The sequence below is a fragment of the Rhineura floridana genome, chromosome 16, assembly GCF_030035675.1.
Source record: "Rhineura floridana isolate rRhiFlo1 chromosome 16, rRhiFlo1.hap2, whole genome shotgun sequence".
In the NCBI taxonomy this organism is placed as follows: Eukaryota; Metazoa; Chordata; class Lepidosauria; order Squamata; family Rhineuridae; genus Rhineura; species Rhineura floridana.
Genome location: NC_084495.1, coordinates 2199733 through 2227607, shown reverse-complemented (window position 1 = coordinate 2227607; position 27875 = coordinate 2199733). Strand labels below are relative to the sequence as shown.

The window sequence follows — 27875 nt, the reverse complement described above, 5'->3', positions numbered from 1 at the left end:
TTCCCTCCCCCTCCCCAGTACCAAACCTTGCAGCAGGAACTTTAGAGTCCCAAACTCAGAGCAACACAGGCTGCAATCCAAAACATATTTACAGGACAGCAAGTCCCTTTGAACTCAACAGACGATGTACACCGGATGGCATCGAGATACTCCGCAAATTCCACCATGGGGAAAAAAATTAACAAAGCATGACACTGTCTAATCATTTGTTACACCGCTAATGGATCTGGATACACTGAAACCCAACAAAGTCAATGAGCAATGCCTAATTCTGCCTTGAAATGTGTGACTAAAAGGTACAGAGCATATGGATTTAGGGAGGGAACTGAATGGACCGAAGGGTCCCCTTCTGAAGGCACAACTAGGGTATTTAGAAGCATGCAACGTCAGAAATACTCCAGAGCAGGTGAAATGCTCAGAAACAACTCCTTGCATTTAGTCTGACTTCTTAGTTCCAACAACAATCCCTCCCTATCCGCAGCCTCTGCCTGCCTTGCTGCTTTCTCCTCCTCCATTGCAGAGGCTACCGGACAAAAGCGACACCTGCTGCATAGCCACATCTGGCCCTCAGCTTCCTCTTTGCCTCCAAAGGGTCCGTGGGGGGTCCCTTATCTGCAGACCCCACCAGGAGCCTCCTTGACACTTCTTTCCCCACTGGATTCTTACAAAATTAAGGTGAACAGATGGCAGTCTCCGCTGAATGGGTGGGAAGAGGAGAGAGTCGGGGAGTTCCTCAGAGGGCAAACAGCTTCTCCACACAAAGGAGGTTGGGTCTCCCCTGCAAGGAAGTCGGCAGATTTTGTGCCAAATGTTGGCGAGGAGAAGAAGATGCTGGAATCCCATATAAAAAACAGGTGCTACTTCTAGCATGTGCCTGTCACAATATGGCCTAAATGGACATCAAGTCACACCCTTCTGGCCCACTTTGGGGTTAGCCTTTGCAAGGCAGACAAAGGGCTCATTCACACGGGAGCTGAACTTCACAGTAAAGACACAGTTTTTGGCATCGTGATAGATTTGCAAGGTTCACACATCCTACCTTCAAATCCGCTGTTTTCCTCGCACAAGTAGGTGTTCTTCTGGAAAGGTTTGGTATCGCTGTTTCCTTGTGGCCCCGCCCCTAATTATACATGCTTACTCCCTCCAGAGTATCCATATTGCTAATGGAGAAGGGGAGGGGCTTTTTGTCAGTTTCATCTTTTCTTGTCAATTGCATGCCTCTCCTGACCCAGAGCCTGGGGATGCAATTGGCATGAAACTGTATGAAACTGAATAGAGGGGAGAGTGAGTGAAAGGCAGCTTTTGCAGGCGGCAGAGAGAGAAGGAGTAGGCAGTGGGGCATAAGAGAGCCCGCCCACTAAAAAAATCGAGGCAAAGCACCTACATGGAGGAGCACAGCGAACCTGAGACAGTTTTTCCCTTCCTTTTTGCATTAAAATTGGATTGGTTTGATATGGGAAAACTGTGTGACAGCTGCTTGATTGCCTGCAATGTCACGTGAACCATGCAAATTAAACAGGGGTGCAAGTAGCACCAATCTTACAGTAAGTCGCCGTGTGAACCAGCCCAAAGAACCAAACTAGGAAGTGACTTGGGGACATATATATATAAATGTTGGCAGCTGATGAAGGCGGAAGCTGAAATGTTTTGTTAATATAATAAAAACCTCTGTTTGGTTAATCACAATTATGTTTCTAGATATATATATATATATACACACACACACATCATAGATCTGACTAGAGGTCTCCAGACATGGGGGGCTCAAGCCATAGACTTCTCTCATCCTGTCTAGTTTGGCCCAGAGCCCCCCACATACATTCGCTGGGCTAGTGGTCCAGTTCAGGAAGTGCCCCTCTCCTGCGTAGGGAAGGAACAACTATACGTGTCAGGCTCTGGCAATGGCAGTACGAAGGTCCTGCCAGCCACAAGTGGCATTAGAGGCATGGAGGGGGTGCTCTTCTATCCATCCCATGGACTAGGAGACTCTGTGGCTCCAGGGCCTACAGACACCATCAGAAGGCAGAGGTGGCTTTTTGTATTAAGCAACCCCTGGGGACACAAACAAGGGTCCACACACACCTACACATACCTTTTGGGAAGAACCCGCCATTTCTTTCTGCTACGGGCTGGCCCCATCCAGAGTCACAACTCTGCCTCTGTTTCCTTCCTCCCTGGCTAGAGCGAACAGCATGTCAAATTAAGGGTGGATTTCCTGACTGTGAACATACTGCAGCCTCAACTGTGACCCTGGTTGTGTCAACTAGGTGGTGAATGCACATGTGGGCCAATTATTCCATGTGCGTACTTATGTGCCATCATTGAGACATGACTGCTTTCAATGTTGTGCTTCTGAAATCTGTCTTAATTTTTCTGCCCACACTAGCGGACGGTGCTTGATGGGATGATTTGCACTGCAAGTTGTCATCATCTCTCCCTCCCCTCCATTCATACTTCCCCTCTATCTGTGAATTCCAGAAACTTAAGGTCCACTGTGGGCATGTCCAACCAGTTGTTTATCCACATGCACATACCATACAGACAGAGTGTGCGTCTGTGGAACTGCACAATAAAATGCCACCAAAGACAACATTTCAACCATGTTTTGTGGAGGGCCATTTGAAATCAACAATTTTTGAAATAACAAGGTTTTCAAGCTACCAGATTTCTACAAAGGAGCAGGTTAAAAAATAAGCCCACCAAAGAGCTCCTTGCAAGGGCAGTGAACATCCAGGCCGGCAGGAGCATCACTGATCATCAGCTCAAGAAAAAGGCTTTGGGGTGGAATAAATGGAGCCAAGCAAGTATGTCACTCACATGAAAGGCTGCTGCTTCCATTTCTGAAGGAGACAGAAAAGCAGAGGGATTGCTTTGTCTCAGGAAAGTTTTTTCTTTCCCCCTTTTCACCGCCTGCATTAGGAAGAGCAAATTTTATTTTTAATACAGCTGTTTTTAAAAAACTGAAATACCGCCAATGCTGTACCCTTTCCTTTGGACTGATGGAAACAAAATGGAAGTAGGGGGGTGTAACAACAGATGGCACCACACACACACACACACACACACACACACACACCTACCTATGCAATGCACTTCAGTGCATCCAGAGTTGGGTAACATGCAAATTTATACTGGATTTACTTCCCTTATTGGTTTATCCTGGAATCAGGAAAATCCGGATTAAATGGGGAAAGTACAGATTACCAGTTAGACGAGGAGAATGCCAAAAATGCCCCCCAAAACTGAGACACAAGCAGCTTCAAAACCGCATTAAGCTCCCATATGGACAAGCCCCTCTTAGAGGAGTGCCAGGTGATCAGGATGGGGGCAGCGGGGAGATGCTGGAAGCATAAAGTATTTCCCAGCAGTAAACTTTGAAAAGGAACGAGCTGCTGGAAAGGCAGCCACGCCAGCGTGGCCAGCAGTGAAACACTAATGCTTCAGTTTATACTGAGAAGACCGGCCTCCCAGATGCTACTGCTGCAAGCAGCTGGGAGGATAAAAATACCATGCATGCCCCAAGCCAGCCTCAGCCAGCCTGATGAATGGGGAGTATTGAGAAAATCCACACACAGGGAGATATTAATAGTTCCTAGCACATCACTGGGGAACGGCAGCGTACCCAAGGGCTATGACTCAGCTGACCCAGGCGCACGTGAACATGTGCGTGTGTGAGAGAGAGATCTCACAGAAGCAGGAATGGGGCCTTTACAGGAGACAAACAGCTGAAAGGGGAGAGTTTTCTCAACGGAAGAATAAACAGCTCTGCAAGGGCCCTTTGGACAGTGACATCGCCTTCACAAAATGCATTACGTCTTCTTGGTCCCATTCCCAAACCCCACATGCACACAGCTCAAATGCTGTTGGAGACATGATGATACTTCCATTCAAACATAAGCTCCCATCATTTTATTTATTTATTTTTATATTTTTATATATCCCGCCCTTCCTCCCAGCACGATACCATACTACTAAGAGAAACTAGTAATGATTTGAAAAGAATGCTGATGAAAGTTAAAGAGAAAAGCACAAAAGCAGGACTACAGCTGAATGTCAAGAAGACTAAAGTAATGACAACAGAAGATTTATGTAACTTTACAGTTGACAATGAGGACATTGAACTTGTCAAGGATTATCAATATCTTGGCACAATCATTAACCAAAATGGAGAGAATAGTCAAGCAATCAGAAGAAGGCTAGGACTGGGGAGGGCAGCTATGAGAGAACTAGAAAAGGTCCTCAAATGCAAAGATGTATCACTGAACACCAAAGTCAGGATCATTCAGACCATGGTATTCCCGATCTCTATGTATGGATGTGAAAGTTGGACAGTGAAAAAGGCGGATAGGAGAAAAATCAACTCATTTGAAATGTGGTGTTGGAGGAGAGCTTGGCGCATACCATGGACCACAAAAAGGACAAATAATTGGGTGTTAGAACAAATTAAACCAGAACTGTCACTAGAAGCTAAAATGATGAAACTGAGGTTATCATGCTCTGGACACATAATGAGAAGACATGATTCACTAGAAAAGACAATAATGCTGGGAAAAACAGAAGGGGGTAGAAAAAGAGGAAGGCCAAACAAGAGATGGATTGGCTCCATAAAGGAAGCCACAGACCTGAACTTACAAGATCTGAACAGGGTGGTTCATGACAGATGTTCTTGGAGGTCGCTAATTCATAGGGTTGCCATAAGTCGTAATCAACTTGAAGAAGAACAACAGCACCAGAGCCTGAACTTTTTTATTTTCATTGTAGCGAGTGTCTTCTACACTGCTCAGAGATTATTGTAATTAAGAGGTATATAAATTGTTGAAATAAATAAGCAAGTGGTTGATTGGCCACAGCTCTCTGCAGATGCAAAAGTGGAGGGGGGCAATGCACATCCCCCCCACCTCTCTCCTTGAAGCCCTCCCTATCTGAACAGCATTTACAGCTGGAGTAGCAACACCCCCTTCAGTGAAGCCTCAATAGGGGCAGGGATGCCCTTGCGTGAACAAGAACTTTGTAGTACAAATAGCAGGAGGGCTGGAAAATGCTGTTCACAAATAGTTAAAAGAAAAAGAATATACAAGAGAATATACAAGCACCTCTGCATTTTGAGAGTTCATGACTGTTGTCACAGATGAGTACAAAAGGAGCAGCAGAAAATGGATAGTGAGTGGTTCCCTTCCTGCTTTGATGTCTCTGCTTTGGCTGACACTGATTGCCCCAGACGCAGCTGTGAATGACCAGCCTACAGCTACTGATGCGAAATGAAAATGTGGGGGGGGGTGCTATCCTGATGAGCCAGTGAAATTCCTTCAAATGGCAATATTCTAGTATGGAAACGTTCACTTGAACAAGTGGCTTGGCAAGTATTTCTGCATTTGAGGTAAACAAGACCACAGCCTTTAGGCAGATCAGAGAAAAGGACACTTGGAACACACCAATCTGGTTCACACATAAAGCCAAAACATGGTTTAGGATTTCATGGGTTAGCCTCCCTATCTTCCAGTTTCAGGCAAACCATAGTTTGCCATTGCACCTGAAGCAGCAAACTATGGTTCAAATTATGATACCACCTTCTAACTGTGGCTATGAATTCTTGTTTGGAGGGCACATATAAACTAGCTGGCCAAGTTGGATACAAACTATGGTTTGCCTAAAACAGTAACTCAGGGAGGGAACTGGGGCATGCAAAGCAAGCGAATGTGCACACTTGAGGCTTACTCACATCATGCCAAACCAGTGGCATCTGGTGCCCTCTAAGACTGGTGGGGCTGCTATGAGGTCACAAGGGCATGACCAATGAGATCACGGGGTGTGGTCAAGGTCTGGTTTTCTTCTCATCCTCTGAAACTGAAACAATCTGGAAACTCCCTTTGTCAAAAAGCTGGTCACTGATTTTTATCACCTCCTCCCCTTCCTCTCTGAAGAAAAAAAGAGAGCTGTGATTTTAATTTCTGTTAAGATTGATTAGAAAGAAGCAGGCCTTCCCTGTAGTTATAATGTAGCTGTAATGATAGAAACTCCATCATTTCTGCCCTGTGCTCACAGCCAAAACTCAGAGGAGGTGCCTGGTGCCCTCTAAAACTGGTGCTGCTGCTATGAGGTCACAGGGCATGGCCAAGGTCTGGTTTTCTTTCCATCCGCCTGCATTGCCAGATTCTGTGTATATTTAAACATTGCAGTTTTACAAATAGAACCTAAAGACACTGAAAAGGGCCTCACTTTGGTTTAGGGCTCCACAAAAGGCAATAAAATTATCAATAAAACAAAATGAGCATTTATATATGTATAAACGCAACGGCTAGAGCTTTGGACCAGGATCTGGAAGATTCCCACTCAGCCATGAGCAACACTAGAAACTCTTTTAAACAACTCTCTTCTTCTGCCTGCCTATAGGATGGCTACCTTTGAAAATGGTCCAGAAGCTGCAACTGGTACAGAACGTGGCGGAGCACCTGATTAAAGGCAGCTGCCGGCGAGATCACATCACTCCAGTGTTCAGAGAGTTGCACTGGCTACCAGTTGCTTGCCGGGCCCAATTCAAGGTGTTGGTTTTGACCTTTAAATTCCAACACGGTTTTGGCCCAGCCTATCTGAAGGAGCGCCTCCAGCATCATCAGCTATGCTGCCTAACAAGATCGGCCTCAAAAGACCTTCTTTCTATCCCACCAGTCAAAACAGCCAGACTGGTGAGGACTAGAGAAAGGGCTTTTTCAATCGTGGCCCCCACCCTATGGAACTCCCTTCCAAATGATCTCCGCCAGGCCCCGTCTACAATGAGTTTCCGCCGGGCCGTGAAGACCTGGCTCTTCAGGCAGGCCTTTGGGGTGGGTTAGATTTTATCATCGCTTTTAGATTTTAATGTTATTTAATGTTATTGATGTGTCATTTTGTGCTATTTTGCACGTCGCCCAGAGTGACTGGTTAGCCAGCCAGATGGGCGACTAAGAAATCCAGTAAATAAATACACACACAGACAGAGACACGACAGTGGGCACTCTTTTCTTTCAAGCTACATCTAGTTAGATGCAAAACATCACACAGAGAGAGCGATCCATTTGCGTTCTGCTTTTCCCTCCTCCTCTCCCTCCCCCTCCAACAGTCAGCAAAAGGCCCATCAGGACCAAAGCATATCCCCCTGCAAGCCACTCTGCGGGTTTTCCCCTCGCTCCCCCTGCAGCAACGCACACCCACCCACCCACTCTGCACAATCAAATACTGAACTGAACTCACACAGAAATCTTGCTGCTGCTTTCAAAAGCTGGCTGCAGGGAAAGAATCATGCTTCTGCTGTTTTTAGCCTGCTGCTTCCAACAGCAAGGCAAACTCAGAGAGGAGCCAATGCAGGTTGCAAATGCATGCATCTGATTGGCTCAGGCTGAAATGCACTGGGGAGGCTCTTCACAGTTCTGCCCCAATGCCATGGAACTTCCAATGCGTTTCTGAGGGACTCCTCCTGATTGCCTAGAGCTTATTCTATGCCAAATAAAACCAAAATGGAGGTCCAGAGGGGACCGCCGCCCTCCCTAAGCCACTCCTACCAGAATGTATTATCATTACCACCCCTGGAGACAGGGATAGGAACATAGCAAGCAGCTTGTTTATCTAATGTTGGGAAGAAATTGCTTTGTATGTTTGTTTCTTATTGGCAGTATGGCACAAGTGCTCCCAGTATGACAATTCAGTTTGCGCTTATGTGATCAACTGTGATCTACAGGTTGCAAGTTGAACTGCAAGACAGCACTTAAGAGTTGCCACCTGGTCTTGTCTAGGTTTCTATAGCCTCACTTCCTTGCTGATGTTTCTTATCAGACTGCTGTAAATTCAAGATGTCCCTGGCTGTTTTCTCAGAGGGAGCCTTCTTCTCTAGTCTTCGATTTAGGGTCTAGAAGCCTTACGGCTAAAAAATCCCACCCTGTAATTAAGCCTTCGTTACCTCACAGTGGCTGTGTTCGCACATAACACAAAGCCATAGTTTGTTTTAACCTTGGGCTGTCCCCGGGTTGTCCCACTGACAATCAAACAAACTATGATATGTTTTGCCAAAGCTTGGCTTGTTTTCCAGCTGCTCTTGCCTCATGACTTTGTAGCTTGGCACATGCGCGAAATAGGGTAGCCAAGCAAAACAAGGTTAAGCACAACCACTGGGTTCAGACATAATGCCAAACACATAGTGCTTTGCACTATGTTGTTGTTTGTTGGCAGAAAACAGGGACTGATGTCAGGCTGACTGGTCTGTAGTTCCCAGGTTCTTCCTTTTTGCCCTTTTCAAAGATAGGAACAATCTTAGCCCTCCTCCAGTCATCCAGCACTTCACCCATACGCAGCGATTTCACAAAGATAATAGACAGCGGTTCAAAGAGTTCTTCAGCCAGTTCCTTCAATACTCTAGGATGCAGTTCATCGGGCCCTGGAGATTTGAACTGGCTCAAAGTGATTAGGTATTCCTTGACTGTTTGTCTATCAATCTCAAGCTGTAGTCCTGCCCCTTCATCTTCACGTTTCTCAGGAGGGTCATAGACCTTCTTTTGGGAGAAGACGGAGCCAAAGTAGGAATTGAGCAAAGTAGATTTTTTTGTTGCTTTTGGCATCTCTCGCTAACCTCAGCTCATTCTCAGCTTTAGCCTTCCTGACACCATCCCTGCTATTCCGTGATACCTGCCTGTACTCTTCCTTTGTGGTCTGGGCCTTCCTTCCACTTCCTGTACGTGTCCTTTTTAAGGACAGAAGCAATTTAAGGCACTAGAGACACTCTTACTGATAATGGGTTGCTTGCCACAGAACCTTACTTACCATTGTTCTGAGTTTATTAAAACTGGCTTTCCTGAAGTCCAGGGTACACTCAGCTTTTGCTTTCTTTAAAATCAAAAACTCATGGTCACTTTCCCCCAAAGTTCCCGTAACTGCCACTTCGCCCACTAAGTCATCTCTACCAGTTAGAGTAAAATCAAGGTTAGCCAATCAGGGCTTCCCCCTTTTAAAGATGACTCAGACATCCCAGATGTAAGAATTAGCACGGAGCCCTTTTAGAATCCAACATGTGACGTTGATCTTGCAAGTGGGGTTTTTCCCTGCAGCAAAGCATGTGGCTGCAACTGGCCACAACTGTAAGCTCATACAGTGGACACACACACACCCGATTAAACACATGTCACAGTTTACATGGAGTCACACAAGAGCTCGCCTGGTAGGCTGAAGGGAGCTGAACTCGTGCCGACAGGGGGCTCCTTCACACACCAACGGGTAGCCAACTGTACACTTGCAGCAAAACTACACATGATCCTGACGGTGGTCCTTTTAAATTGCATCCCCATGATGCATTTTCCCTGCGAAAATGCCGGACCACTTACCCGCCCTGCCTGGGCCATCGTTGCAGCCTCCTTTCCCCTGCAACCCTCTTCTCTACATGCAACAGAGGACGCTGCCTTGTTCCATTTAGTTCTTCTATACAGGCTGGCAACAGCTGTTTTATTTTTATTTATTTATTTATTTCAAAAATTTATATACCGCTCTAGTTCCGAAACTCAGAATTCAGAGGGGTGAACATTAAAAAACAGAGATAATACAAAAACAGCATAATAGAATACCTAAAAACAAATAAGTAAATTAATACTAAAAAGTTCGACAACAATCTCACTTCAAACATTAAAAGCTAGTTGAAACAGGTATGTTTTAATCCGCCGACGGAATTCAATGAGAGACGAGGAACGTCGTATCTCAGATGGTAAATTATTCCAAAGAGTAGGGGCTATGACTGAGAAGGCCTTCCTCCTGGTGTTCATTTGGCGGATCATGAAAGTTGAGGGAATAATAAGAGTGCTTTCAGAAATCGATCTCATAGGGCGATAGGTTTTGAATTCAACGAGACGGTTTGTCAAATATACCGGCGCCAGTCCGTGAAGAGCCTTAAACGTTAGTACCAGAATCTTAAACTGATGTCTGGAGCTAATAGGGAGCCAGTGAAGATGGTAAAGAAGAGGTGAAGTATGAACCCGAGGGCCAGTTTTAGTGATCATCCTCGCGGCCGCTCTTTGTGCCTGCTTGAGCGGTCGAAGTGCTCTAGCAGAAAGGCCAACATATAAAGAATTACAATAGTCCAGTCGAGAGGTTATTAAGGCCTGAGTTACTTTCATTAATTCTGATGTTCCTAAAAATGGGCGGAGTTGACGGACCAGTTTTGGTTTTGCAAATGTGGCTCTAGACACGGCTGCAACCTGGGGTTCAAAGGTTAGGGCTGAGTCCAAGATTATACCTAAACTACGGACTTGAGATTTTAAAGGGAGAAAAACTCCGTCAAGTGAAGGCAGATGTCCAGTTCCTTGGGGGAGATTTTTGCCAATGAGAATGACCTCTGTTTTTTCTAGGTTTAGTTTCAATTTGTTTTTATTCATCCAACTTTGCACTGCTAGGAGACATTGATTAAGGCAGTTGACAGTCTCTACAGTGTTCGGTGGAAAGGAACAATACAGTTGTGTATCATCGGCATATTGGTGATAATGAATCCCAAATTTTCGAATGATTTTTCCTAAAGGGCTTACATAAATATTAAATAACATCGGGGATAAAACAGAGCCCTGTGGAACGCCATATTTTAATGGCCAGGGTTTAGAGCAATGATCCCCGAGGGCAACTCTCTGAAGCCTTTTTTCCAAAAAGGAGCGAAGCCATTTTAGTACTGTACCTCTGAGACCCATTTTAAAGAGATGGTCTAACAGAATGCTGTGATCAATTGTGTCGAATGCGGCAGATAAATCCAATAAAACTAGAAGGGACAGATTGCCTTTGTCATGTTCTAGTCGAAGATCGTCGACTAATGCGACTAGAGCCGTTTCAGTCCCATGATTCGGTCTGAAACCAGACTGGAAGAGGTCATAACAGTCGGAGGTGTCTATAAACTTTTGAAGCTGTGAGGCTACCACTCTCTCAATGATTTTACTCAGAAAAGGTAGATTAGATACCGGTCAATAATTATTTAATATTTTGGGGTCGAGAGAGGTTTTTTTTAGTAAAGGTGTAACCATTGCTTCTTTTAGGCATTCCGGTAAGTGGCCTTGTTGAAGAGAAGAATTTACGATTGTACTAATCCAGCTTGCTAATTTCAAATTTGATGTTTTTATCAACCAGGAAGGACATGGATCAAGTAAACAGGTTGTTGGATTCATTCCATTTAGAAATCGAGGAATGTCGTCTGGAGAGATTAATTGAAAGGTGGCAAAAAGCGCAGGGTAGTCATTTTCTGATCTGATGTTCTTTTCCTCTGCCATTTCAATATGATCTATATTAAAACGAATCTGATCCACCTTAGCTTCAAAAAATGAGGCGAATTCTTGGCAGTGGTCTTGAGAGCAGATTAAATGAGAGTTTGTTTGTGGTGTTTGAAGGAGATTATTCACTATCCGGAACAGTTCTTTTGGATGATTACTCGATGAGGCAATAGAGGTCGAATAAAAAGATTTTCGGGCTGCCATTCTCATCGAGGCATAGGTTTTTGCACATTTGTTGGCTTGAATCTTATCAAATGAGCTAGTTGACTTTTTCCAGCGCCGTTCTAGACGCCAGTAGGAACGTTTCATTTTTAATAGGTCTTTTGAGAACCATGGAGCTAATTTCGATCTCACCATTTTCAGTGGACGGAGAGGGGCCATTTCATCCACTATTTCGGACATCCTATTATTCCAAGAGTTGGTCAAAATTTCGATTGACTCTCCCATATGGGGGTCAGCATACTCTTGTAGCCTAGATGCGAATATATCTGGGTCTAGTAATCTTTTTGGACGATATAATCTAGAGGAAATATTAGTCTCAGTAGAGAAGGGCGGAATTAATAATTTGAATTGGATCAAATAATGATCCGACCATAATAATGGCGAAGTAGCCACATTATCAATTTGAAAATTCTTAGCATCTGGATCTGATTGAAAAATAAGGTCGAGAGTGTGGCCCGCCATATGAGTTGGAACACCTACTAATTGTTGAAGTCCTAAGGTGGGCATCATGGTCAAGAACTCTTGTACCAACTTAATAGAGGGGGATTCCGCGTGAATATTAAAATCTCCTAATACTAACAGTTTTTGGGATTCTAGCCATAATCCTGAGATTAGGTCAAATAGCTCTGATAAGGATTGATTTAAAATATTGGGGGGGCAGTAAATTAACAAAATAACAATAGGGTCTTGTGAATTAAGCTTAAGGCACAGGGATTCAAAGCTAGAGTACTGTTGACATGATAGTCTAGAAAAAGGAAGTGATTCACGATAAATAATTGCTACACCCCCTCCTCGATTAACAAGTCTGGGTTGATGGAAAGCTGAGTAACCTGGGGGGAAGAGACTGTTAAGATTCACTCCCCCTGGTTCTTCCAACCATGTTTCAGTTATACATGCAAAATCAGCCTGTTCATCTTTAATCAGATCATAAATGATTGCCGTTTTGTTATTCACTGATCTTGCATTAAAGAATAAAACTGAATGATCGGTGGATATTTGTTTTTCCGGGGCGGGTTGATCTATGCTTCGAGGAATACGGATAGGTGTTATAATGTCATAAGATGGATGAAAGCTCTTACAATGACTGCAACTAGTTAACTTGCTATATCTCCCTTTTCCTAATACTGTTAGTATGGGTCTGATCATTCTATTACTATCGGTTATGGAACACTGCTGCTCGGTAATTCAACATGGAAGGTGTTCCTGGGATGATGCTAATCTAGTAGTTGGATGTGTAAGATGAGAATGTTCCAAACATGCCTTTTCCACAATCACGGGGGGTGGTTGTGGCATAATAGTATGTCATTTATCATTAGCATCTGGCTCCAAGTGAGCAGAGGGTTGCTTGTTCTGTACAAGAGTCTTTCCAGCAGCAGCATGTTGTAATTGAGGTGTTAAATAAGTAGTCTGAGTGTCTGAGCTTGAGGACGTATGTTCATGGACAATGGTCAAAAGGTTAGGTTTAGCCAAGGATAGGGTTGACTGAATAAGATTTCGATTAAGAGCTGTGTACTCTGGGATTAAGGAGTAAGGACCGGTTGTGTTGATGAAATGTCTATGAAGCCCTATGCCTAGATCACTAAAACGGTGTTTATTCTTTAGAAGTGTGGTTACTACATCACTGGTTTTGAAAGTAAGAAGAACTGACATGCCACATCCTGTGTTTGACAGCATTTCAGCCTTTGTTAAATCACTGAACCTAAACCAGTTTAAGTTTAGAGTCTGCAAAAGATGTTGAATATGTCTCTTGATGTTGAAAAATTTGTGATTGTCATGATGATATGTTGAATGGTGGTAAGGTACTTGCGATAGAATTAAAGTATTGGTACTAAGTTGTAATTTCCAATTTGTATGGACCTCTGACTTTTTACTAACAAAAGAACAAGCTGGTGGACAATCTAATGGCAAAGAAACCTCAGAATCGGAGGTTGGAGTCATAAAGACGGTCTGCTGGTCAGAAACCTGAGATGTCAGTACATCTGTTTTTTTTCCTTGAGTTGAACAGGTTCGATTTGAATTTCCTCTGGTTGAATTTCCTCTGGCTCGTTCTATAGTAAGTAATTCATCTAATAATTTGAAGAGTCGATCCTCATCAGGATCCAGAGGAGAGCCTTTTATTCATTTATTTGTTTTATTTAAAATATTTCTATCCTGCCCTTCTACCCCATAACAGGGCGCTCAGGGCGTCTTTTCCCAGAGCCTTACCTGGAGACGGTGGGGATTGAAGGTGGTGTGAGAAGGGAACACAGAACTGGGATGCAGCTGCAAGATCACACTGCTGAATGCACGGCTACCCGTGTTTCATGTACATCATGAACCTGCCTGGCTTAGAGCCTCTCTCCCTGGACAACTCTTTCAACTCGCAGGGACCTGCTTCTCCGGCTGAGAACCCTCAAAAGTGACCCTCTGCCTGCAGTCTGTCATTCTCCCACCACCAGTGGCATGATGGCAAATTCAGAAGCACAGGGTCCCTTCCTGATAGACACAGGCATGCCCCTCCATGCTTTCTTGCTGCTGGGTTAATGCCTTCTCCCACGCCAGCAAAAGGATCAAATAAGCAGGAGAGAGTGTTAGCTGCTGAGAAGAGACTTCTCAGTGGCTTACCTCCTTTCACTCTGATTGGCTCCAATCAGCAGAAAAGGACAAGGACGCATGTTGGACGACTCTTGTCAGTGGCTAATACACTCCCCTTTCATGCTGATTAGCTCCTGGGGCCTCGGAGACATAGGGACCCTGCTCCCAAAAAAGGGGGCCAAGACCCGCGGCGACGACACCCCTGCCCCCCGCAGCCTACTGGCCCTGGAGGCCGGACCCCCTCTGCCTGCCTCGTACAGTGAACAGTGTTGCTTCGGTGGCATGGGATCGGTTCCAGCTTCTTCCTTCTGATGAAGTGGACAAGGTGCTTTCAACTCTAAGGCCGACCACCTGCTTACTTGATCCTTGCCCTTCGTGGCTCATTATGAGCTGCAAAGATAGACTGGGAGAGAGGATCAAGCTGATGATAAATGCATCACTTGAAGAGGGAATAATGCCATCAGTGCTCAAGAAAGCGATAATAACACCAATTTTTAAAAAGTCCTCCTTGAACCCTCAAGATCTGAACAACTTCTGCCCAGTCTCAAATGTGCCATTCTTAGGCAAGGCAGTTGAGCGGGTGGTGGCTAAACAGTTGCAAGCACACTTGGAAGAAGCAGATTATCTGGATCCATTTCAGTTGGGCTTCAGACCGGGACATGGGACTGAAACAGCCTTGGTCGCCTTGGTAGATGATATGAGAAGGGCGTGGGATAGAGGCGAAGGCACCTTCCTTGTCCTCCTCGATCTCTCAGAGGCTTTTGATACCGTCGACCACGCTATCCTCTGGGATCGCCTGCAGAGGTTAGGTATTGGGGGCACTGTATTGCAGTGGTTCCATTCCTTCCTCTCTGGGAGATACCAAAGAGTAGCATTGGAGGAAGAGGTTTCAGATCCCTGGCCCCTCACTTGTGGGGTGCCACAGGGTTCTATCCTTTCTCCAATGCTCTTTAACATCTATATAAAGCCGCTGGGAGCAATCATCAGGAGATCTGGGCTGCAATGTCATCAGTATGCGGATGACACGCAGCTCTATCTCTCATTTAAATCTTCACCAAGGTTGGCTGTGGAAACCCTGTCCAAGTGTCTGGAGTCGGTAAGTGGCTGGATGGGAAGGAATAAGTTGAAGCTGAATCCTGACAAAACCGAGGTGCTGTTTGTGGGAGACAAGGGAAGGCTGGGAGATATAGACCTGGTGCTTAACGGGGTACGATCACCCTTGAAAGACCAGGTCCGTAGCCTGGGGGTCATTCTTGACTCCCAGCTGTCTGTGGAGGCTCAAGTTTCAGCTGTGAGCCGAGCAGCTCTGTATCAACTCCATCTGATACGGAGGCTACGCCCCTACCTTCCCAATCATCTGCTCCCACCGGTGGTACATGCCCTGATCACCACTCGCCTAGACTACTGTAATGCGCTCTACGTGGGGTTACCCTTGAAAACGGTTTGGAAATTACAGCTGGTACAGAATGCAGCGGCGCGTCTGATTGCAGGCAGCCGCCGTAGAGATCACATCACTCCTGTGTTGAAGGAGTTGCATTGGTTACCGGTTGTGTACCGAACCCAATTCAAGGTGTTGGTTTTAACCTTTAAAACCCTATACGGTTGTGGCCCAGCCTATCTGAAGGAGCGCCTCCAGCATCGACAGGGATGCCGCTCAACAAGATCGACTTCAGAGGGCCTTCTCTGGATCCCACCAGTCAAAATAGCTAGGCTGGTGAGGACTCGAGAGAGGGCCTTCTCAATAGTGGCCCCCACCCTCTGGAACTCTCCCAGGTGATATACGCCATGCCCTGTCTATAATGAGCTTCCGCAGGACCCTGAAGACTTGGCTTTTTAGGCGGGCGTTTGAGATGGGCTAGTTTTTTACTGTTTTTAAATTTTAATTGTTTGATATACTGTTTTATCTTGTACGTCGCCCAGAGTGGCTGGACAACCAGCCAGATGGGCGACTAACAAATTTAATAATAAATAAATAAATAAATAAATACACACAACTGCAAAGGCGCGTCGGTCTCACCCGTGCCCGCCGCTACTGCGTCCCGACCTCCCCCCCCCCACGAAGCCAAGCCGGAGGCGAGGAGCCGTCCCGTCGGGCGCTTACCTGGCTTCCCCCGGGGCCCGCGGACGCCCGCTCGGCGCAGCCACGACAAAGAGCGCCAGCGAGTCCCGCCGCTGCCAAGCGGGGCGCCCCGTCGGGAGCCGCTTACAGCAGCGCCCAAGCCCTCCATCAGCGCCAGGGCCAGCGCCAGCCGCGGGCAAGAGCAAGAGTGGCTCCCCCACCCACGGCCGGTCGGCCGTCCCGCCAGACTCCTCCCCGGCCACTCCCTCCCCGGGGATGCAAAGCCGGCGCAGGGACTGCACGAGGCCGGCCGCTTCTCTCCTTCCTTCCTGCGCAGCGCGGAACAGCCTTTGGAGACGAGGGAGCGCCCTCTGAGGTCGCTGGTTTACTCCAAAGTAAAGCTCTCCGAAGTCAGGCAAGGGCTTATTCTAGGGTAACTCCTGACCACGGACTCGGCAGAGCGCTCTCTCTCTCTCACACACTCACACACACAGAGGGATAAACATGCAGAAGATCGTGAGACTCTCAGCACCCTTGCAGTGGAGGGGGAGATGAGTGCACCGCCCTTCCTCTAGATCTGTGCTTTGCCCCTCTAGGGTTTTTTGGTTTTGCTTGTTTTTTTGGAAAATTGACTTTTTAATTTGTGGCTGGAGTGACTCGATGATGGCCTCCATTTAAAAAATGACAGCTCATTTTAAGGACAGAAGCAATTTAAGGCACTAGAGACACTCTTACTGATAATGCTGATTCCAGTGCATCTCCCTCCACCTCCCTTTTCTGAAAATGGAGGCACAGGGTGCTAATCAATGTCCACCCCATTTTACTCTAAAACCCTGGTCAGATCAGCTCAAGTACATTTTTTTTTTAAAAAAAATCAGCTTCAGACAGATTTAGCAATCGATTGGTAGATCAACCCATTGCCCCTCCAGGTGGGGCCAATGGAAAAGCTTTGCTGTAGGCTCAGGCAGAGACAGTGATTGGCCCAACACTTTGCTATGGGTGGTCCTGAAAGGTCTGAAGTCAGCAGTGGGGAAGGGAGGAGAGGCCAGCGTTGCTTCAAAATGCAGCCAGAAAAACCATTCTTGCTGCTTTTGAAGTGACTAGTTTGCCTACAGGCTAAGAATAGGACCCTCTGAAAAATTCAGTGAATAAGGCAGGGCAAGTGCACAACAAACGGCTCATCTGGAACAGCCCCCAAAAGTGCTCACTTAAGATTTGCCCTGACTGTGCTTTGATTTTTCATTATCACAATCACCTTATAATTACTTAAGTGATCCTAAAAAGAAAAGAAAAAAGCCTGTATAGTAACATGACCCTTGATGCTATAACTATATTAGAATTTTGTATTATGGGCTACAGTTACATTTCACCCCTTGGACTATCCTTTGCTCTGCTTTTCAGATTTAGTTTTGTTCTCTACCCAGCCAGCAATAAAGAAGCATGTCTGCCTGCCTGCAGTAAGAGTTTGTTTATTCTTCAGTTGTTATGATGTGTAGAGCAGGATTGGGTGCTTATTGCTGAAGGGTGAAATAAAGAGATAAAATGATCTGGAAAAAAATCTACCCTAAGTTATCCTTTACTCTTTTTTCAAGCACTCACAAAGTATACAATCATCATGGCAATTTTTTTCTTTTTATTGATGGCAAAGGAAGAAAGCAGCCCTAGGGGGATAAAAACACTGCTGTGCACACTACAGTTAGCTGGCTGGCAACCTTGCCTGTAACTCAGGCTTAACTCCTGATTTCCCCAATGTGTGCAGCTCAGCATGAGGCCTTTTCAGAATTAGATCACAGGGACAGACCACAGGTGAAAGAGGACTGTAGCTTATAGGCAAAGTCAACCTTTTCAGTCTGATATTCTTGGGGATCTCTCTGATTAGCAAAATCAGTGACCAAATTCCGTAGAACATCAGAAATAAGCATGCAATCAATTACACTAGAGTTGTTAATCGAATTTAACATGAATTAAATATAAATTCACTATAACAATCATTAAAGCTTGAACCATTAAGAATATTTAGCCCCTGTTGTTGAGAATGTTGCACCAAGTGCACCCCCGATTCATTAAGAACTCTTTTAGAATTTCTTGAAGTTGAGGATTTCTTATCCCAGAATAAGAGGGAAATCTAATCTAATTCACCATTAGGATCTAAACAAATGCTGCCACTGGAAGTTCATGTCGCCCTTTCAGAGGTGTTTACTCACGTGAGCAATGTAATATCTGAGATCTCAGCCTTTAATAATAATAATAATAAAATTTTATTTGTTAGTCGCCTATCTGTCCGAATTAACGGACACTCTAGGCGACTTACAGCAGCAACAAAGTACAATACACAATACAATAAAATACAACCACATTCATCAATTAAAACTAACATCAAAACATCAGTTAATACATTACAAACTAATCTAGCTCGAAGTTCCTGTAGGCCTGCCTGAATAGCCAGGTCTTTAAAGCTCGGCAAACATCAGCCAAACTTATACATGTTGCTGCTCTAGAGATTGTGAATTTGCTGCAAATGAGATCTGTGAGTTCACATGTTACACGGTTACGCACTTTGCAATCACGTTGTGTGTATTCCAAAGTTCTGTGCAAGGTAAGAGAAAGCACAGAAGTTTGTGTTGAGTACAGAATTCGGTACCCTACAATTGTTTTTATTATTTTATTTGGAAGGGGGGAAAGCACACTGCTAGCGGTGAAGACTGCAGATGCATTTGGGCAATGCCCAACAGTGGGAAGATTAAATAGGGCTTCCAGGGTTCGACAGTGCAGCTCCTTGGCTTTCCACTCCCATACTAGCAGAAGCAAGATCAATTAATCTAGGGGCAGATGTGTATAATTAATGTGTATAATTTATACAGATTGCAGAACATGGGCAGGTGTAGAGGGTGAATTTGGGTTACTTTTTACATGTGTTTGTGGTATAATGTCAAAGTACCATTTCAGCACTTTACATTCATGCCCCTCCAAAATGTCAAATATTGCTCTGCTCAGATCTCACAGCCTCTGCCAAGACATTCTGTGCGTCAAGCAAGCAGGCGGCATTTCTAGACCTGAATGACAATATGTGTTTAGGAACTGAATGAGCTGGAAATCATGGCTGTGTGTGTGGAATTAGTGGAAATCTTCACAACTGGGGAATTAATGAAAATTCTGAGTCTTCCAAAAGGAGAAATGAGATGTTTTGTAACTGGCTGGTTGTACTACTTCTTCTGACACAAGAGTTTCCCCATCACTATATACTGGAAAGTTTGAAGTTTATTGTTAAGTTACACATTTTAAAAGCTTACTTTTTCTATTTTTGTTGTGCTTTGTGACATCGCTGCCGTGTGAATTTAATATTAAACTTGCCAAGAACCTTTTGGTACCTCAGGCAGAAAATCCAAATTCCCCCACACCAGACCACTAGCGCAGTGGCAAATTCAGAAGAGCAGGGTCCCTTCATGATAGTCATAGCCATGCTATGCCATGCCATGCCATGCCCCCTCCCCTCCCCTCCCCCTCCTTTTTTGCTGCTGGGTTGAAAATGAGATCCTTGTTAATGCCTTCCCCCACCACAACAGATGTTCCTAGGAGCCAATAGGGATGAAAGAGGAGTATGTTAGCTATTGAGAAGAGTCTTCTCAGTGGCTGACTCACCTACTTTCACTCTGATGGGCTCCAATCAACAGGAAAAGGCAAGGAAGCATGTTCACTCTCCCCTGTCATGCTGATTGGCTCATAGGGACTCTGGAGACATAGAGACATTTCTGGGACCTGGTCCTAAAAAAGTAAGGGGTCTAAGACCCCCAGGGACCCTGGATAACTGCACCCCTGCAACAGACACTAATTAAGATAGGACACAATCCACAGAGCAGTGCTTCTATCCATACCTCATCAAAATGAATTGAGACCTTTCCATTCTTATAAGCACAGGACCTTCAGAGGATGATTTGGGGCAGGAAACGAGTATGGCATCCCCAATCCAAACTGGGGCCCTCAGAATAAAAGTGGCAATGATAAGCACTCTTTTTAAAAATACACATAGTTTGGCAGAAGTGACATTTGGGCTGAAGGCAGATCAGGCCACCACCTGCTTGCTGAAGCGAAGTAGGTCTGGGTCTGGTGAGTGCCTGGGATGTGTGGTGCCTTTGATGAGGAAGACAGGCTATATATACAATCAAATAAATAAACCAAGGACTACCTGGTTTATTTTATGAAAAGGGCACCTTGATTGTTTCATGCCAAGAAAGAAAGAAGCTTTGCTATAGCACTACACCAGCTCCAATGTCATCTAATACCGGCTCTTGTGGAGAAAGGTCAAATAGCACTGAGATGCAATAACGTCCCACAACATATAACAACAGAGTACTGTATGGTGAGGCCTGATAAGATAAAAATTGCAACGCACATTGGCAAGATAAGATAGCAGATAAGCAGCCATGATTTGCAAATTATATCCTGAAAGGCGAAAATAAGCAAGCACTGCTTTCTCCTTCACAAACAGAACTGGAAGGAAATCCAGGGAGTCTCTTGTCTCTCAACAGCAAAGTCCTCCAAAGTGCCAAATATAAGCAGACTGGAGCTACACATCTGGCAACTGTACCCCCAGTTGTAGCCTGGAGCCAATAAGATAGAAAGTCCAAATCCATACAGTCAAGGTCAACACAGCTGCAATAGATCCTGCAAGCTTTTCAAAACGGAGTGGGGGAAAACTGTCTAGCCATTTGGGGTTGTTTTTTTCTTCTTGAGGTCAGACACGTTGGTATTGGAAGGGTTGTTTTTAACAAGGATATCAGGCATAAATCACCCCTGAATGACTCAGGGGCAAAGGGTACATATTTAAGCACACAAGTGAATCAAGTCTGGAGAGTCCCTCCGATTGCGCGTATGAGAAATGGTGGCTCCAAATGCTCACAAACCAAATCAGTTTTAGTTTTTCTTTTCACTTCTGGCATATTGTTGAGCTTTCCATTATGTAGCAAAAAAGAACCACTTCCTGGTTCTTTCTAAGCCGAAAAGCTGAAGTGTCATGAAGCCACCTATCAGGATAGTATTTAATGGGGGCAATCTCTCTCCCAGCCCCCTTTTCAGATTACACTTCATTGCTGTTGTTGTTGTTAATATTGTTATTATTATATAATTTATTATTAATAATATATTATATTAAATAATAGTATCATCCAAGAGCATCTATATGTCCTGCTATCATGAAAGAATTAAATACATCACAATGAATGCTCTTTACATATACAGATTTATTTTTTCCTACCATATTATACAGTCACAAGAGTGGCTGTATACTATAGCCAGCGTGGATTTTTCACATTCCGCAATGTTAAATCAAAAATACCCCCCATGCCATTCAAGCTCATTTCAAAACAAAACCTTACAAAACGTATAGTCCTGAACTCAGAAACGCTTGCTTAGCAACCCTCTCAATTTTCATGGCGATACACAACACAGAGAGAACAGAGAGTTCAGTCTAAAAAGAGAGGGAAAAAACCCAGAGCCCCTTTGGACTTTTTTCTGACAGAGTTCTCCTAATCTGTTGAAGTTCATTAAAAATCAGCCATGTTCACAAAATACCTGTAATCCTATTACTGACCTTGCCCCAAACTCTGACCATGTTCTGCAGTTTAAAAGTTTAAAAAATGCTCAGAGGCACATGTTACCAAATTCTTCCAAGCTACACAGGAAGTGGATTGGACTGTGAAAGACTAACCCAAATTGTCTTTGCATTTTTGTCTTCTGATAATCCGAACAGGGAAGGAAAAAAGTCTCCACTCAGTATCTCTAGAGCTTGCAGACTCTTTGCTCCAATGCTTTTAGGTAGGGTGTGTCAATCGTTCCCCTCTCCATACCCACTCCCTCCTCCTCCCTTCGGTCATTCATTTCCTGTGGACTGAAGAGACACTTCTGCTTCTCCCTCCCATTCTGCAAGCTTCTTTTATGCTGTTGCAAACAGTGCTTTTATTTTCTTTTTATCCCTAACTTGTGCGCAAAAGCATAACACTGCTCAAACAAAGATTTGTATTTCATCTGTATTGTGCAAGTGAAAATACAAATAATCGCACTTCCCGGTTGTTGTTTTTTAAAATGAAACTTACGGGTAGAACAAACTGAGCATGCTCAGTTGCCAGGTAAACAGAGGGAGTAGAAATGTTAAATTAGAGGGCGTGGTCTTATGAACTGCATGATTGATGCTTCAAGTGTGAATAGAAAATACCGTGTTTGCAGCTGGCATTGAGTTCTTACTGTAGATGGTGCATACAGAAAATGGAGGTAAAAACAGTGTCTTTAGCACAAAGTTATGCTCCCACGTAGATAAGCCCTCAGAGGATTGGGTTAGTATGGATTTACAGAGGGGAAACTGTGTGATAGCTTCCATTTGCCAGTAACATCATATGAACCATGAGAATTAAAAGGGGGTGTGAGTAGCACCAGACCCACACCAAATCACCATGTAGATGAGCCCTTATTCCCAGGTGTGTACTGGACTGCAGCCTCAGAATTTCTTTTCTTCTTCTTCTAATCTTCAATTAAAGACCTCTCCAAGGAAATAGACAATAGTTTAATGACCCTTCATTTTACTGATAGTTTAGTAAAGTGAGAAGAAATTTTATGTTAGGAACAAATTCAGATGAGCTTAGGACAAGAATACCTATGTTGGTTGAGCGTGTTATGTTGGTCACAAAAACACATACTCCCCTCCCCCTCAACAAATGAAAAGAAAAATCTATAAATTTTAATTTTATTCTCTTCTTTCAAGTTGTTAGCCTTAAGAAAATATTACAAGATGTTACCTAAAATGTGTTTTACATGCAGCAGTTCTTTTGACCAACACAATACCACAATGTGCAACTTGCATAGCATAAATGTGTTGTCATGTGTGTCATTTCAATCCCTTTTTAGGACTATTGTAATTCCTTCCTGAGAATTTAATAATTATTAGGCCTATTATTGTACCATACCATCAGTGTGGAGCATCTTACAGGGTTTTACAAAAAGAAACAGGTCCCTGCCCTCAAGGAGCTTACATTGCGAAAGACAAGTTAAACAAGGGGAGGGTGGACACATGTCACTGCTTTTAGAAGAAAGATAATATATGTTAATATATTTAGTAATTACGTAACTTTTTAGATTACTTATCTAAGTTCAACCTGGGTGTGGTTTAGAAAAGTGCAGCATTGATATTTCTCTACTAGACCCCAGTCCCTTTCTTGAATCATGCAGAAGTTTCTATTAGAGTCCCCACAGGTTTATCAAGGAGGCAGAGCTTCCCCGATTGGCTTTCCCTAGCTAGGCAGAACAGGTGGGCTCATGCAGAGAGACAAAAATTCACCGCAGGATCTGAAGGTCTCTTGCCTTGCCTCAGGTTGAAGGCAATCTTCAACACAAATGAATTTTTCACATAATTTAAAACAAACACCACAACCACAAATAATAATCTCCATATGGGAAATGTTATCATCTTGCAAGAAGAGCGGAGCAGAAACAATCAAAGTCCTGCTGTTAGCACTTGGTTATTTCTGAGTAATTTGTTGGCCAGGTGATGCAATAGGATGATCATTAATATAAAATCCTCTTCTTAAAAAGGGGGGCTTATGTGACATTTGTCTTCCCTGAACATGATAATAAATGTTGGGTTGAAAAGAAACACATTATGTTTGTCACAGGTAGTTGGCTAGAAAGCCTTTTCTCCAGAATTTCCAATAAACATTACCGTACGTTGGACACTTGCCCATGAAACATCAGCTCTTTACTTATTGCCACAGGTAACAGTTTCACAACCTCATGAATTTATGTTGGTCACATCTTTTAAAACAGCATGAAAAGAAAGCATTTAAACTACCTGTGGCATGCTTCTTGATGGTTTTTGTAGGGAACATCAGTCCAGTTAAAACACAAATAGTTTAATGTTAATGTTAATTGGAGTTCAAATAATATTAACTACAATACAATATATAACGTAAAGAAGCTTGCAAATGTTATCTTGGTCACTATAGAATTACCCTGCCAAATGTGAGAATTGAAGAAGTAGTTGAAGGAAAGCACTCTCACAAGAACTGATATTGCAGACAACATAGCGGCTGTGGTGCGTGGAGGTGCATGTGGTACCTTTCCCTTTTCACTAGTGGTCAGGATTGCCAACTTTTTAATTGACCTTGCTTCTGTTCCTTAACTGCAGACTGATATGCATGAGCAAGAGGCAGTGCTCATCTTCATGGTGTGAACAACTTCAGCTTCTCAATTCTCCAGATCAAGCCACTGTTAAAAGGCACAAAAACAGGGCAGGCTGGATTTTTCTAATTAGTTGTCAACCTTACTGGTAGTATGTGAGCCCCACTGGGTATAGAAACATTTCCCCCCACAATGCTATTCTAGAACTGCTGCTAAACATGATTTTGGTTCTTGATCTCATGCACACAATCCTAACAGGAGTTAAAAACACTACAGTAGTTGCATTTAAGACAGACATCAAGAGGTCTTCACCCCAGAACCTTTTTTAGATGCCATATCAGGTTGCTCACTTAAAACACTGAAGTGAGGAACCAGGGGCGGGTAGTCAGTGGGAGCAGCATCTTTCATCACTGCATTTTCAGTGATTCCACTGCATATATCAGCCTTCGCCAACCTGGTGCGTTCCAGATGTTTTGAACTACAACTCCCGTCATCCCCAACCAGCACAGCTCCACCAGGTTGGCAAAGGCTGGAATACATTAATAATGAATAATAATGAATAGAGCTTCCAGAGCAGAACTAATCTAAGGCCTGGCATCTCTCATTTTGCAAAGCAGGCTTTGCCAGAAGTGCCATGACTGTTCAACACAACAAGAGCATATCTGTAGTAGAAGGGGCAATTTTCATCCCTTTTCAATAGCTTACAAGGTGACTGTATTAAGTGAATTTGCTCACTGACCTTCTCTGAGAAGGAGCGAAGGGCACTGTTCCAAATCCCAGTCATTTAAACAAACTCTGTTCACTGCAAAGCATTAGCCAGCTGTATTGCACTTCAAGATTCTTTGCTTCTTGTTTACCCCAGAACAATAGAGGGGACGTTTGGCTAACGTCACTGAGGAAATGGAAGGAAGGAGGCTTTAGAGAATGTAATCTTTGGTCTTGAATGGAACATCTTTGGAAAGGACGGCAGGTGGTGGTGGTGGTAGCATGGCATTCCTTGGGTAAGAAAGGGGTGAAGGCAGCCAAAGGAAGGTGGAGAAACAGCACCCCCTTCTGGGGAAAGCAGGCAGGTTTATATGGTTCAAATTATTTAACAAGGCACTGTGAGCCGTGAGTTTGGAGCAGCGGCTTCTCAGACACATCTGCCAGCATCCTCCATGCCTGCACAGCTGTTCAAAGAGGGAGATCTGATGTGGCATTGTGAAATTTTCTTGAACCCCGTATGGTGCCACTGCACTGCACACCATCATCGCTTGGGAACTAAATGGAACAATGCAAAGCAGTGTTGGGGACTGGTGGGACAGAAGGCATGTGCCCAAACAGGAGGCGCAGGCAGAGCCCACAAGAGGCAGTGCCAATTCAGTCTAGTTTTGCCCCCATCCTCCCCCCTGCTGAGTTCTACTAGGGCAACACAGAGACTGAGGAGGATGCTGAAGCCAGGGCCACCCCTGGATGGAATGTAAGCCAGAAGGCAGCCAGGTGGGGGCTGTCATCCATTTGCCCTCAGGGGCCAGACTCTGCCAATCTGAAGTGGTTTCCAAGTGGTGACTGCAATGCAGCCTTTCCCAGTCTGGTGACCTCCCCATCCGTTTTGGATTGCAGTCCATCAGCCCCAGCATCATACAACCATACTAACTAGGGCTGATGGGAGTTTAGTCCAACACACTGGAGGGCACCAGACTGGTGAAAGATGTTGCAATGCATAAAAACTGGAATCCGTTCTTACCGTGAACCTCTGTTTGCAGAGGACATTCTGTGGTCAGGAATGACGCTGCCCACTGGACACAACAGGCGGAGCCTCTCACCTCCTCTGCCAGGGGAGAAGTTCCCCCAGCCTCCAGACTGAACTGGCAGAGCAGAAAGAACTCCTCAACCCCACAATGAAGACACTCTCCCCAAAACCACTGTAAAGCCATCGAGGCCAGCACGTCCAAACGGAAAAGGAAAAAGAGAAAAGTCCAGAGGGAAAAACAGGCGAACAAGACAAACAGGTATCTCAACAACATGTGCAATATGTACAGCGCAACCAGAAGGACCTTACACCAACCAAACCCAACTCCCGAGGGTAAGAGCAGAGGAATGGGAGGCAGGCAGAATGTCCTCCAACCTACTCTGCAAATAGAAATTCATGGTAAGAACCAAATTCTGTTTTTGCCAGAGTAGGTTGGAGGACATTTTGTGGTCAGGATGTATTAGAGCAGTATGCAGAATATGAGGGTGGGCTTCCTCTGCCAAACAACTAAGGAACCACCTCTGAGGTACCTTCCTAACAAAAGCAGCAGCATCTGATGAAAATCAGTCATTTTATAATGTCGGACAAAGGTATGTGGAGATACCAAACTGGCCACTCTGCAGATCTCCAATATCAGAAAGCTCCTTTGAATGTTGCAGATGCTGCAATACCTCTCAGGGAATGGGCAGTGACCCCACAGAAGGTATAGGAGGCTGGGCCCAATGTTCTATAGGACCCTGCAGAGTTGCGTAGCAGAACGGAGAGTTTCGAGCGAGCTTATGTGTGTGCTTGAATCTTTGCTAAGATTCTACCTTCCCTGTAAATTAGTCAGACAAAGACTTTAAGCTTTAAAATAAGAAATAACTACTTTATTCTGGAATTACATACTTGATAGGAAAGAGTCCTACATCTAGCTAACTAGCTATGTTGGAGCTGCAGACACTGATCCCAGTGTCTGCCCTCATGCTTGGAGGAGAGGAGTGACAAAGGAAAGATGTCTGCTCCCCTCTCGAGAAAGAAGACAACGACTGGGAAGGAGGGAAGGAACTGGGATCAACATCCTCTGCATATCAGTCTAGCAGGAAGGAAGAGACAGCAGGAGATCAAAGGACAGGTATAGCCTAGCAACCAAGAGGTCTCCTCTCTAGCTACCCTTTTTAACCCCATGCAGCCTCAAACCACAAGTTGGAGTTGAACCTCATACATTCCAACAGAAGGATCCTTGCATAGCAGAAAGGGCTTCCCCCAGCCACTGAGGAAGGGAAGATGATGACACCTTCCAAACCCTGGAGGGGCCAGAGAAGGCAAGAAACAACAGCTCAGACCTTCTGAACTCCAGACTCCTGTCCAAGTAATAACGCAAAGCATGGCAAACATCAAGGCAATGCCAGGTGTGCTCCTGGTGACACGATGGGTTGGAGAAGAAAGAGGGAGGAACCACCTCCTGAGATCTGTGGGGAAAGGAATTAACCACAGAGAAAGGGCCCCCAACTCTAAGACCCTCCTTGCAGACGTAACTGCCACTAAGAAGCTCATCTTCAGTGTTAACAAACTCAATTTACAGATGGCAGTGGGCTCAAAAGGAGAAGCTGTTAGGGCAGCTTTTTTCAACCTTTGGGTCCCCAGATGTTGCTGGACATCTGTTCATAATGGACACGGGTCTTTTGTCCCCCCTCCCCTTTGGAAGGAATGACTGCAGATGAGGCCAGCGCTGCCACTGGGGGACCCACAGCTGGGAAATCCAGTTGCTGCGTGACACCATCGGTGAAAGTGTAATCTTTCTTAGTGAGCTTAGACCCCCATTTAGACCTACTGAGCTTGGTCCATTCTTCCTTTCATGCCATCACAAACTGCTGGGGGAAAGGAA

At 44.7% G+C, this 27875-nt stretch overlaps 1 protein-coding gene across 2 annotated transcripts in view; it reads right to left on the bottom strand.

Moving 5' to 3' along the window:
- Positions 1-27875, bottom strand: part of STARD8 (StAR related lipid transfer domain containing 8) — a 170164-nt gene that overhangs the window by 119068 nt on the left and 23221 nt on the right. Inside the window, exon 1 of one of the 2 annotated variants that reach the window (XM_061598407.1) lies at positions 16156-16357. The exons of the other annotated variant lie outside the window; for it this stretch is intronic. Coding sequence (XP_061454391.1) covers positions 16156-16282 — 127 coding nt within the window. The 5' untranslated portion in view covers positions 16283-16357. Of the gene's footprint in view, positions 1-16155; positions 16358-27875 lie in introns of those variants that run through there. 2 annotated transcript variants of the gene reach the window in all.